The following is a 13504-nucleotide window of genomic DNA, read 5'->3' on the forward strand; positions in this document are numbered from 1 at the left end:
TAATGAGTTCAAAGGGAGCATAAGACCAGCCCTCGGCTGAGCGTCAACATCATAAGAGAGGGGGGGATCTTACAGAAGAGCGTTTGAATCGCAGCCTTTTTTTGTGTGTGTCGTTAAACTGTTGTTATCAATTATTTTTTGAAGTAAACGGATAAATTAATAAATAGGATTTTAAAATGGCTTTGAGAGGGCCACTGTGTCGTCTTCTACGGACACAACTCAACAATACCTGTCAGAGCAGAGTTCATTCTGTGGCTGTTATAGGAGGCCCATTCTCAAAAGGACAGGTAAGGAAAAAGCTCATATACTGTTAGGATTCGTTTGTTTTAATATGAGTATTTGATTAGGCTATTTCGTTTACCAGAATTATTGAACGTTGTCGTTTTTTTCTTTTAGAAAAGGAGAGGGGTGGAACATGGACCCAAAGCCATCAGAGATGCCGGTCTGATCGAGAGACTTTCACATCTGGGTAAGTGATGGAACAGCTTAATGTGATTAAAAACAAACTTAGAAATGTACTGTTGGATTAAAATAATTGTATATAAAAACTTATTCTAACCCTGAAATAGGTTAATGGTTAATGTGAGAACTGCTTCCTCTTTTCCTTCTATTAGGGGAAGTAAAGACTGATGTATTACATATAAATGCGGTCTAAGCTAATGTTGCCAAACAAAGAAAATAACCATATTTAGGATAATGTTTAGACCTTGAATGCTGGCGATCTAAACAGATTATTTCTTTTTTTATCTAAAACGATTATTATCTCGTAAATAAAACGGTAAAAGAGCGGTTTTATTGTCGCACATGGGCGCGAAAGAATGGGCCAGTCTCTGCTGTCGTCACCCCTTTATGCACATACAGAGCCTTCCCCGAAAAAGCGAACTCTCTCCTCCCATTTAGGACTACAGCTTTCCCTTTGTACGCTCCCGCCTATAATAGATTAATTGGAGGCCCTATCGCTTTCTTGAATGTTTGAAAGATGATACGAAAAAAAATAGTTTGTGTAAACCTAATAGTGAGATTGTATCACACATCCGGCTCCGTGTGACTGCATACTATAACGTTACTGTCTTTGGTAATATCCAAACTGTGTTCCAATCCAGAGTAAACCATGGGTTTGTTTCAGACCGTGGACCAATCTGAGCAAGGAGGCGCACAAATTGCGTCAGACAATATGCTTACACTTCCTAATAATTAAATAATTAAAAGGGTCAGATCTTAATTGTGAAAAGATAAAATAAATCTACATAGGCTAGGCTAGGGATGCTACACAGAATTAGTTTTTCTCATTAAAGCATTAGTTGGTAAATCGTAGAACATTGTCCATGTGTGAGGCTACCTGTCTGCATAAGGAGACTATATGGACCGGTCTGAGCAGAGGGGCATTAATTTCCTCAGATAAAATGATTCCACTTCTAAACCAATGGGATTATTCTCAGGTCATAAATAGTGAGGCCTATGATGTCCCAGAGAATGGCTATTTCTCAGCACACACACAACACATCTGAATGAAGTGCAGCAAGCCTACATCTAGTTGAGTGTTAAAGTTAAAGTGAGACACAAATGTTCCAGTGTAGAGATAGCCACGTTCAGTTCTGGAATGTGCAAGTCATTTCCTGTAATCTTAGCCCCATCTCATCCCTGAGCACTCAGCTGTGGGACTGATCAACAGCTTGCACTCATGGCACGGCAAGGTGCTTTTTGGCAGTCAACTTTTTGCCAATCAACTGCTCCACCCAGTCAACCATTCCCAGGGACAGCCTGCGGTGTAATATGAGAATCTTTAGATGGTGGGTTTTTTTCCCCTCTGTTGTCAGATGTGGAGGACTGGCATACTTTTAACAAGACATCAAACCCCATAGTCTTTAAGAAACACCATCATTTTTAAATACACTAGTCCAAGGGGATTTTATCGCATTTAAGTGCTTTTATTTTAGTTTTATATGAGCCCAGACTACTGGTACATTTTTATAAGTATTTGTGACTTCTATTGTAACTTGCAGCTCATTGGGAACAAAATGTTCCAGTTTACTCATCCTTAAGTAAAGGCCTTTAGTCTATCGAGAGCTTTGTGACCAATGCTTTGTTCATCTCCTGCTGTGTCCAAACATGTGCCTTGTTGATATGACACTTGATCTCTTGTAAAATCATTCACTTGATATGCAATATGGTGCTATTTCAGTTGTTTTGTAAAATCACATTCACTTGATATGCAATATTGTGCTATTTTAGTTATTTGTAAAAGTGGACTTCAAACTGTTGAGATGAGAAGTTTATTAAAAACAAAAGTATGAAAGTAAATAACTTTTTCTGATGCTAATTTTGCAACAGGGAGACAAAAAAAAATGATATTTTCCTTTAATATCTAGAAGACTGAGATGTTCAGTCATTGTGCGCTTGCCAAGATGGGGAAATATCCCTTTGAACTGCATCAAATATCACTGACATTGCATCAAGTTTAAATACATACTGTATTAGATCATGATCGCATGAACAGAGATGCACCCCGAGTACTGGATTCAGCTATTCCTGTCCAGCGGTCTAAGATGGTAACATGGGGGTGTCTTAGAGATAACGAGGTACCACATTGGTCCCCCCCCTTGATCAGCAGTGTAACTCTACACCAAACAGTCCGGTGGAATATTGTCACCCACAGCTGCTGTTTCAAATCCGTTGTTTACTTCAACTCGTAAGTCATTAGTCCGAGGTGCCAATACGAGTAGATTGGGTGCATTGCAACCCAATTTCCACCAAATTCGTCTGTGTTTACTCCGTCGCCACCGTAGCAGTGGTAGCAGGAGGTGATCTGCTCTTGGAGAAACCTGAGAAGACACACATGGAAAGTAGTGCCCAGTCAGACAGACAGCGGTTCCAGCGACAGCTTGAATGACTCCGTCTCGGCAATCAGAGATGATATGAGAGGGGGGTGTAAAGAGAGCAAGGGTAGAGGGGGTTGGACATCAGAGCCTGGAGAAAGACTTGACCTAATGCCTTTGGGGTGGCAGGTAGCCTAGTGGTTCGTGCGTTGGACCAGTAACCGAAAGGTTGCTGGATCGAATCCTTGAGCTGACAAGGTAAAAATCTGTCGTTCTTCCCCGGAACAAGGCAGTTAACCCACCGTTCCTAGGCCGTCATTGTAAATAAGAATTTGTTCTTAACTGACTTGCCGAGTTACATAAAGGTAAAAAATATATACAGTTTATTTTTATTTATTTACACTTTACCAAGGTATATGTAAACTTCTGACTTCAACTGTATATTTCTTTTACCTTTATTTAACTAGGCAAGTCAGTTAAGAACTTATTATTATTATACATTTAAACTCAGTTTTTCACAATTCCTGACATTTAATCCTAGTAAAAATTGCCTGTCTTAGGTCAGTTAAGATCACCACTTTATTTTTAAGAATGTGAAATGTCAGAATAATAGTTGAGAGAATGATTTATTTCAGATTTTATTTCTTTCATCACATTCACAGTGGGTCAGAAGTTTACATACTAATTGAGTGTATTTGGTAGCATTGCCTTTAAATTGTTTAACTTGGGTCAAACGTTTTGGGTAGCCTTCCACAAGCTTCCCACAATAAGTTGTGTGCATTTTGGCCCATTCCTCCTGACAGAGTCAGGTTTGTAGGTCTCCTTGCTCGCACACACTTTTGGAAGACCCATTTGCGACCAAGCTTTAACTTCCTGACTGATGTCTTGAGATGTTGCTTCAATATATTCACAGTTTTCCTACCTCATGATGCCATCTATTTTGTGAAGTGCACCAGTCCCTCCTGCAGCAAAGCACCCCCACAACATGATGCTACCGCCCCCGTGCTTCACGGTTGGGATGGTGTTCTTTGGCTTGCAAGCATCTCCCTTTTTCCTCCAAACATAACAATGGTCATTATGGCCAAACAGTTCTATTTTTGTTTCATCAGACCAGAGGATATTTCTCCAAAAAGTACGATCTTTGTCCCCATGTGCAGTTGCAAACTGTAGTCTGGCGGTTTTATGGCGGTTTTGGAGCAGTGGCTTCTTCATTGCTGAGCAGACTTTCAGGTTATGTCGATATAGGACTCGTTTTACTGTGGATATAGATGCTTTTGTACCTGTTTCCTCCAGCATCTTCACAAGGTCCTTTCCTGTTGTTCTGGGATTGATTTCCACTTTTCACACCAAAGTACATTCATCTCTAGGAGACAGAACGCGTCTCCTTCCTGAGCGGTATGACGGCTGCGTGGTCCCATGGTGTTTATACTTGCGTACTATTGTTTGTACAGATGAACGTGGTACCTTCAGGCATTTGGAAATTGCTCCCAAGTATGAACCAGACTTGTGGAGGTCTACAATTTTTTTTCTGAGGTCTTGGCTGATTTCTTTTGATTTTCCCATGATGTCAAGCAAAGAGGCACTGAGTTTGAAGGTAGGCCTTGAAATACATCCACAGGTACACCACCAATTGACTCAAATGATGTCAATTAGCCTATCAGAAGCTTCTAAAGCCATGACATAATTTTCTGGAATTTTCCAAGCTGTTTAAAGGCACAGTCAACTTAGTGTATGTAAACTTCTGACCCACTGGAATTGTGATACAGTGAATTATAAGTGAAATAATCTGTCTGTAAACAATTGTTGATAAAATGACTTGTGTCATGCACAAAGTAGATGTCCTAACCGACTTGCCAAAACTATAGTTTGTTAACAATACATTTGTGGAGTTGTTGAAAAACTTCCGACTTCAACTGTATATGTATTCTGCCACAACCGTCTGGGCCACAAACTCGCACGATAACACAACAAGCTCTAAAAGCAGCGTCCATCCAACAAACCCAGAAAAGCCAAGGCTGTTTCTAGATCTGGGGCGACTTCTAGGTCTCAGGAATCCATTAGTTATGCACTTACCGTAATTTCCGGACTATAAGCCGCAACTTTTTTCCCACGCTTTGAACCTCGCGGCTTAAACAATGACGCGGCTAATATATGGATTTTTCCCGCTTATATATTTTGTTGGAAAGGAGATAACTTGAATGTTTCAGTGCACAAGGGGAGGAAGATGGTGACCAATGACTTTCTTGGTAGGCTACTGTTTACTGCTCATTTTAATTTTTTTGTTACAAGCCGTGTTTCGTTAAAGCCTATTTATTTTTGTTATAAGCCGTGTTTCATTAAAGCCTATTTATTTTTGTTACAAGCCGTGTTTTGTTAAAGCCTGTGTAAAGTTCATTTGTTTCAATGTACCGGTAGGCACCTGCGGCTTATAGACATGTGCGTCTTATTTATGTTCAAAATAATATATATTTTTTTAAATTCAGTGGGTGCTGCTTATATTCAGGAGCGCTCAATAGTCCGGAAATTACGGTAATCATTAACAAAAATACTCACAACAATTCATCCATTTTCTGTTAACTTAATCTATTTTATTTTTTATTTTATTATTATTTTAAACAATAATGAATATAAAAAAATACCTTTTTCATTTCCTCATACAGATTACCCAGTGCATGACTTTGGAGACCTGAGCTTCCAGCATCTGGAAAAGGACGAGCCTTACATGCACATCCCTTTCCCTCGTACTGTGGGCAGAGCTAACAAACTGCTGTCAGAGGCCGTCAGCAACGCTGTGGGAGCCGGAAACACTACCATCATGCTTGGAGGAGACCACAGGTACGTACCACAACAACACCTTTATGTTCTCGGAGAAAAACTGTGGTTATTTTAGCAACGGTGACTTATAGAACTGTCAACGTTGACAGTGTTAGGAAATGAAGTATTAGGCAGGTTTAGGATCCTAGACACAGCGAGAGTAAACTGGGTAACCAGTTTCTTTATGATAGTGACACATATTGGTCAGTGTTCCCTGGGAGGGTGGAATACTGGTGATTGGATTCTAACTCACTTCCTGATCTCTGCCCATCGCAGCCTGGCCATTGGTTCAGTGGAAGGCCACGCCAAGAAGTGTCCTGACCTGTGTCTGATCTGGGTCGATGCCCACGCCGACATAAACACGCCCTTCACCTCTCCCTCGGGCAACCTCCACGGACAGCCGGTGGCCTTCATGCTCAAAGAGCTGCAGAACAAGGTAAGAGAATGGGGCCTTGGGGCATTCTCACTAGCCTGGTTCTTCCCTTGAGACAAGCCTGGTCCAAGATCTGTTTGTGCTGCATAATCTTCTTTTAGATACCATAGGAGTCTACAGCCACTTCTCAGGGCAAGCCTGGTCCAAGATCTGTTTGTGCTGTATAACCTACTCCTATTGGCATGTCATGTTCTGAGAACAGGCTATATTCTCACTACAACAAGGCTACACTTTACGACAGTAAAACTCCTCTGCCCTGATACTCACCTCTTGTTATTGTTGTCTGTAGATGCCAGAGCTCCCAGGCTTCTCCTGGGTGAAGCCCTTCCTGTCGGCTAAAGACCTGGTCTACATTGGCCTGAGAGACGTAGACCCGGGAGAGTAGTAAGTACACTTCTCTGTACACTACTAAGTACAATAATCTGGATTATAACACACAGTTAACTTTTGGTTTAAGTAGTAGTATAGCAGTAGTAAAAATCAAATATAATTTTATTAGTCACATGCGCCGAATACAACAGGTGTGGGACTTACAGTGAAATGCTTACTGAAATGCTTACTAACCAAAAATACGGATAAGAATAAGAGATAAAAGTAACAAGTAATTAATGAGCAGCAGTAAAATAACAATAGCGAGACTATACAGGGGGGTACCAGTAAAGAGTCAATGTGCGGGGACACCGGTTAGTTGAGGTAATATGTACATGTAGGTAGACCTATTAAAGTGACTGTGCATAGATGATAACAACAGAGAGTAGCAGCGGTGTAAAAGAGGGGGAGGGGGGGCAATGAAAATAGTCTGAGTAGCCATTTGATTAGATGTTCAGGAGTCTTATGGCTTGGGGGTAGAAGCTGTTAAGGAGCCTCTTATCCCTAGACTTGGCGCTCATGTACCGCTTGCCATGCGGTAGCAATCTATGACCAGGGTGTCTGGAGTCTATGACAATTTTTAGGGCCTTCCTCTGACACCTGGTATAGAGGTCCTGGATGGCAGGAAGCTTGGCCCCAGTGATGTACTGGGCCATTCGCACTACCCTTTGTAGTGCTTTGCGGTCGGAGGCCGAGCAGTTGCCATACCAGGCAGTGATGCATCCAGTCAGGATGCTCTCAATGGTGCAGCTGTAAACTTTTGAGGATCTAGGGACCCATGCCAAATCTTTTCAGCCTCCTAAGGGGAAATAGGTTTTGTCGTGCCCTCTTCACGACTGTCTTGGTGTGCTTGGACCATGTTAGTTTGTTGGTGATGTGGACACCAAGGAACTTGAAGCTCTCAACCTGCTCAACTGCAGCCCCGTCGATGAGAATGGGGGCATGCTTGTAACTCTTTTTTCCTGTCGTCCACAATTATCTGCTTTGTCTTGATCACGTTGAGGGAGAGGTTATTGTCCTGGCACCACACAGCCAGGTTTCTGACCTCCTCCCTATAGGCTGTCTCGTCGTTGTCAGTGATCAGGCCTACCACTGTTGTGTCATCTGCAAGCTTAATGATGGTGTTGGAGTCGTGCCTGGCTGTGCAGTCATGAGTGAACATGGAGTACAGGAGGGGACTGGGCACGCACCCCTGAGGGGCCCCTGTGTTGAGGATCAGCATGGCGGATGTGTTGTTACCTACCCTTACCACCTGGGGACGGCCCGTCAGGAAGTCCAGCATCCAGTTGCAGAGGGAGGTGTTTAGTCCCAAGGTCCCAAGGTTAGCTTATTGATGAGCTTTGAGGGCACTATGGTGTTGAACGCTGAGCTGTAGTCAATGATGGTTCGTGGCCTTGATGGTTCGCCGCCTCTGGGTGAGCGTTTTCTTGTTTGCTTATGGCGGAATACAGCTCATTCAATGCTGTCTCAGTGCCAGCCTAAGTCTGTGTGGTGGTATGTAGACAGCTACAAAAAACACAGATGAAAACTCTCTAGGTAGATGGTGTGGTCTAAAGCTTATCATGAGAAACACTACCTCAGGCGAGTTATAGCTCGATAACCAGGTCTTATTTACAAAAATACATAGTCCACCGCCCCTTGTCTTACCAGACGCCGCTGTTCTACCCTGCGGGTACAGCATATAACCAGCCAGCTGTATGTTGATAGTGTCGTCGTTCAGCCACGACTCCGTGAAGCATAAGATATTACAGTTTTGAATGTCCCGTTGGTAGTGTAGTCTTCTGCATAGGTCATCTATTTTATTCTCCAAAGATTGCACGTTTGCTAGCAGAATGGAAGGCAGTGGGGGTTTATTCGATCACCTACAAATTCACCTACAAATTCTCAGAAGGCAGCCCGCCCTCTTGCCCCTTTTTCTCTGCCTCCTCTTCACGCAAATCACGGGGATCTGGGCCTGTTCCCGAGAAAGCGGTATATCATTCGCGTCGGGCTCGTCAGACTCATTAAAGGAGATTAAGGATTCTGCTAGTCCGTGGTGAGTAGTCCCGTGTGGCTCAGTTGGTGGAGCATGGTGTTTGCAACGCCAGGGTTGTGGGTTCGATTCCCACGGGGGAGCCAGTACAAATAAAAAAAAAAGTGTATGAAATGTAATGTATGCATTCACTACTGTAAGTCGCTCTGGATAAGGGCGTCTGCTAAATGACTAAAATGTAATCCCAGTCCTGATGTCTAGAAGTGATTTTCACTCATAAGAGACGGTAGCGGCAACATTATGTACAAAATAAGTTATAAACAATGCAAATAAACAAACAAACTTATTGCTGCAGCAGTAGTATACACTTTCATTACATGTTAGTCATTAGCAGATACTCTTATCCAGAGTGACACAGTGCATTCAACTTAAGGTAGCTATGTGGGACAACCACATACCAGTCATACCACAGGTAAACCACAGTCACTTGGTTTGCACACATTCGTCTTTGTGTTTCTGTGTTTTGATAGTAAGTTGATCTGGATAAGATTGTCTGTCTGCTAACTGACTCAAATGTGAATTTACTTTTTTTTTTGTACACAACATTTACACCCGTTACATCCAAATATACTTCCAGACATGATATTAAATGACATTCTACTCTCCTTTCTCCTCACAGCGACATCCTGAAGGACTTGGGTGTCCAGTACTTCACAATGAGAGACATCGACAGGCTTGGTATCCAGAGAGTTATGGAAGTCACTTTCGACCACCTCTTGTCAAGGTAATTTAATTACACTTTTACCATTGCGGTTGACAGTTTGGATGCATTTAGTTGACAGTTGAATTTGAGTTGAAAGTTGATTCGCTGAACTGTATTCTGAACCCGTTTTCTTCTTCTCTTGTCCAACAGGAAGCAGCGGCCGATTCATCTGAGTTTTGACATTGATGCGATGGACCCGTCTTTGGCCCCGGCCACAGGGACACCAGTAAACGGAGGTCTAACCTACAGAGAAGGAATCTGGATCACAGAGGAGATCCACAACACAGGTATGTTAGGGAATGCTATAATTATTCTGTTTTGAGAAGATGGAGTAAAACATTTATATTCACATGGCAGTCATAGACACTGAAACTCATGGATAATGATCAGCCAGTCACACTAACACATTCATAAGAAATAATGAGGAATGGGTCTGTCATTAAACTTGGAGCCTTTTCCTCTAAGTTATTGCCGACTCTTGGTAGGATGAGAATAGTGGATACGTAAACTTTATTATATTTATACTTAAGGTACGATGAGATTATAAACATTGTCTATGAAGTAACATTTCAATCTGAAACATTCTTTGACGTACAGTTTCTATGTTTGAAGTAAAATTTCAGTCTGCAACGTTCTACCAAAGGAACTGAAACTAATAGATTGTACTTGTGTTTAATCTCCAGGGTTGTTGTCAGTGATGGACCTTGTTGAGGTCAACCCAGACCTGGGGGCGAGTCGTGAGGCGGTGGAGAGCACAGCTTCCATGGCGGTGGACGTCATCGCATCCGCCCTAGGACAGACCCGTGAGGGAGGTCCCATCACTCAGGATTCGCAAACGCTTAAAGAGGACACGGAACAGCTCCGTCTCTAGAACACACAGCTTCTAGAACACAGCTTCTAGAAGACTAAGAACTTTCAACATATGACCACTCGGCATTCCTGAATTCTAAAAAACTTTACATACACACACACTGATGCAGTAGTTGGAAAGGGTTTTGTTACATCTTCTGTGTGTATGGTGCTGTATGGCAACCTGTTCAACAGTCAGTCAAACTTCAATCATGACTAAACTTATAATAACTAATAAGCCCAGTTAAAGGCTTATATGCCTTATTTACTAAGATGACTTGGAAAAAGTTAGCCTGGGCCCAGATCTTTGCTATCATGTCATCTGTTTGGCAGGACAAGGAATCGCACAAAATAGTCACACAAACAGACTGGTACCCAGGCTATAGGATGCTAATTGATGTGATCAGCTGGTCTCCCTGAACCTTGGAAGGACAGCCTCCATAGCTCCACTATGGAAATGTTGACTGTATATGACTGTGATCAGCGGTATGCCATAGACATAATTAGAAAAACTCAGCATTGCTGATGACTTGACGCTGCAGCTCTGTAATGGGGTTGTAATGAAACCGGACACGACGACAAGCATGAAACTGCCTCAAAACTACGTTTTAGGTGCAGACTATTATTATTATTATTATTATTATTATTATTATTTTACTAATGTGTACACTGTTTGGTTTAGACATACCTCAGCTAAATACGAAGTGGCTGTGCCAGTCGAGTTGTCGTAGGGATGCTGTGCCAGTCGAGTTGTCGTGGGGATGCTGTGCCAGTCGAGTTGTCGTAGGGATGCTGTACCAGTCGAGTTGTCGTGGGGATGCTGTGCCAGTCGAGTTGTCGTGGGGATGCTGTGCCAGTCGAGTTGTCGTGGGGATGCTGTGCCAGTCGAGTTGTTGTAGGGATGCTGTGCCAGTCGAGTTGTCGTAGGGATGCTGTACCAGTCGAGTTGTCGTAGGGATGCTTTTGCACTTTTGGACCAGATGTGGTTTTGACACATTTTATTAGAAGTATGTTTTGTAGTTTTACATTGAATAATCACAATTATAAATCCATGTTTATGTATTTACTGTCTGGTTTTTACATTTGTCAGTATTAAATGACTAGGTAAAGTTTTTCTCCAGTAAATTTCTATAAGTTAAAAGTAGTGTAAGTAAGGGATATGGTAAATGCTGATAAGAGTGAAATAATATTATTTGATTTACTAAATGTAAAAAAAACATGCCTTTTGATGTGACCACTGAATCTGTCTTTTAAATAAAGTAATTTAGTCTTCCACAATGACGTCAGTCTGTGTTTATTACTAGTTACCACATGAGATGTGTGTTCATTACCAGTTACCGTGGAGACGCGTGGCTTATGACTGGCAGAGCAAGTCTAGTTGGTTTTAGTCTATTATATAATGTTCAGTCTTGTATAACCAGGTCTATATATGGAGAGTTCAGTGTGCCCAGTCTGGTTTCATGAGGCTACAAGGCACCGATTTGTTCTGCAATAATCACATACTCTAAAGGCTGTCACTATATAGTCTTTCCTCCTGTCCTCTCCCCGCATTTCTCTCAACTTCAGTAGGAAGCAAGGAGAGGATTTCAAGTAAAGGACACAAGGAATCGTGAGAAGACCATGGTAAAATCCTTGCCGCCTCTTCAAAACCCATTGGATGAGAACGGTTCGGACCTTCTCATCCAATGGGTTTTGAGAAGGAGGCGAGGAGAGAGGAAGTGAGGAAATAAGGAAATGCAATTGCGATTTTCCCCCAGTAGGTTGGTGGCACCTTAATTGGGGAGAACAGGCTTGTGGTAATGGCTCAACATTTTGATTGTATTAGCCCACACAGCTCTATGGATGCACTTTCATGCTATGTTTAGGACTTCACATGGAAGCTTATTGAGACCCTAATTGATGTATAGAACAATCTTAAAATGATCTACTTTGGTTTAGATACAAGTGTAACCGATGTGAAATGGCTAGCTACTTAGCGGTGGTGCGCGCTAATAGCGTTTCGAACGGTGACGTCACTCGCTCTGAGACCTTGAAGTAGTTGTTCCCCTTGCTCTGCAAGGGCCGCGGCTTTTGTGGCGCAATGGGTAACGATGCTTCGTGGGGGGCAGTCGTTGATGTGTGCAGAGGGTCCCTGGTTCGGGGCGAGGAGAGGGACGGAAGCTAAACTGTTATACAAGCATCATGAAACCTCTAACACAATATGTTCATTTGACTTGATGAAAATCCTTTTTTTTTTTTTTGCACCCGACTTGCTTACTACTTTTTCCATGTGGTTTCTTTATTCACAGACTCCGTGAAATGATGACCGACCTCTTCCTACATATTTAGTCAAATTATACATTTTCTGTATGGTTTCCTGGAAACAAGGGTGGCTTAACTTAACCCACTTTTGGTTCAACTTACCCCCACTCTCCCCTAAACAAAATATATTTCTCTGAGCAATTGTATTAATATAAAATAGTATAATTTGCCAAATATTTTGAGCATACTTTATAGCTCCGTATTTGTATTATTTCTTTAATACAGTCATTAATATGAATATTTATGAAGGGTGTTAGTTTGTATCTCTGTTATAAAGAACACTATATTTCCCTGGGAGTGACGCTGAATGGAAAAACACTTCCCTCGGTAGAACAGGGTACGATAGCAATAACAGATCGGCCACGTGTGGGGAAGTCATTGAATAGTAACAGGTGTTGTTAACAACACAACATGCTGTTATCTACATTACACTACGTCACTGTTCTATTTTAAAATCACCGCTCGGTGCGATACAATTACTTTACTGTTCATTTACATGGAATGTACCACACCACGCCCCTGTTGTACTTGTAATCACGATACAATTATTTTATTGGTGGAGGTCTAGGTAGACAGATATAACCAGTGTAGAGGAGGTCTATATAGACAGATATTACCAGTGTAGTGGAGGAGGTCTAGATAGACAGATATAACCAGTGTAGAGGAGGTCTATATAGACAGATATTACCAGTGTAGAGGAGGTCTATATAGACAGATATTACCAGTGTAGAGGAGGTCTATATAGACAGCTATAACCAGTGAAGAGGAGGTCTATATAGACAGACATAACCAGTGTAGAGCAGGATGTCTATATAGACAGATATAACCAGTGTAGAGGAGGTCTATATAGACAGATATAACCAGTGTAGAGGAGGTCTATATAGACAGATATTACCAGTGTAGAGGAGGTCTATATAGACAGATATAACCAGTGTAGAGGAGGTCTATATAGACAGATATTACCAGTGTAGAGGAGGAGGTCTATATAGACAGATATTACCAGTGTAGAGGAGGTCTATATAGACAGCTATAACCAGTGTAGAGGAGGTCTATATAGACAGATATAACCAGTGAAGAAGAGGTCTATATAGACAGATATTACCAGTGAAGAGGAGGAGGTCTATATAGACAGATATAACCAGTGTAGAGGAGGAGGTCTATATAGACAGATATAACCAGTGTAGAGG

The 13504-nt window shown here is 42.0% G+C and overlaps 1 protein-coding gene across 1 annotated transcript; it reads left to right on the forward strand.

Annotated features, from left to right (window-relative positions):
- The first annotated feature begins 37 nt into the window (after positions 1 to 37).
- On the forward strand, positions 38 to 11291 carry LOC106599105 (arginase-2, mitochondrial). Its single transcript, XM_014190234.2, has 8 exons — positions 38 to 287; positions 397 to 469; positions 5477 to 5651; positions 5907 to 6066; positions 6353 to 6447; positions 9084 to 9188; positions 9318 to 9454; positions 9851 to 11291. The coding sequence occupies exons 1-8, from the start codon at positions 177 to 179 to the stop codon at positions 10036 to 10038; spliced, it is 1044 nt and encodes a 347-aa protein (XP_014045709.1). The 5' UTR covers positions 38 to 176; the 3' UTR covers positions 10039 to 11291.
- The last annotated feature ends 2213 nt before the right edge of the window (positions 11292 to 13504 follow it).

The sequence above is a fragment of the Salmo salar genome, chromosome ssa01 (assembly GCF_905237065.1).
Source record: "Salmo salar chromosome ssa01, Ssal_v3.1, whole genome shotgun sequence".
NCBI classification, from domain to species: Eukaryota; Metazoa; Chordata; class Actinopteri; order Salmoniformes; family Salmonidae; genus Salmo; species Salmo salar.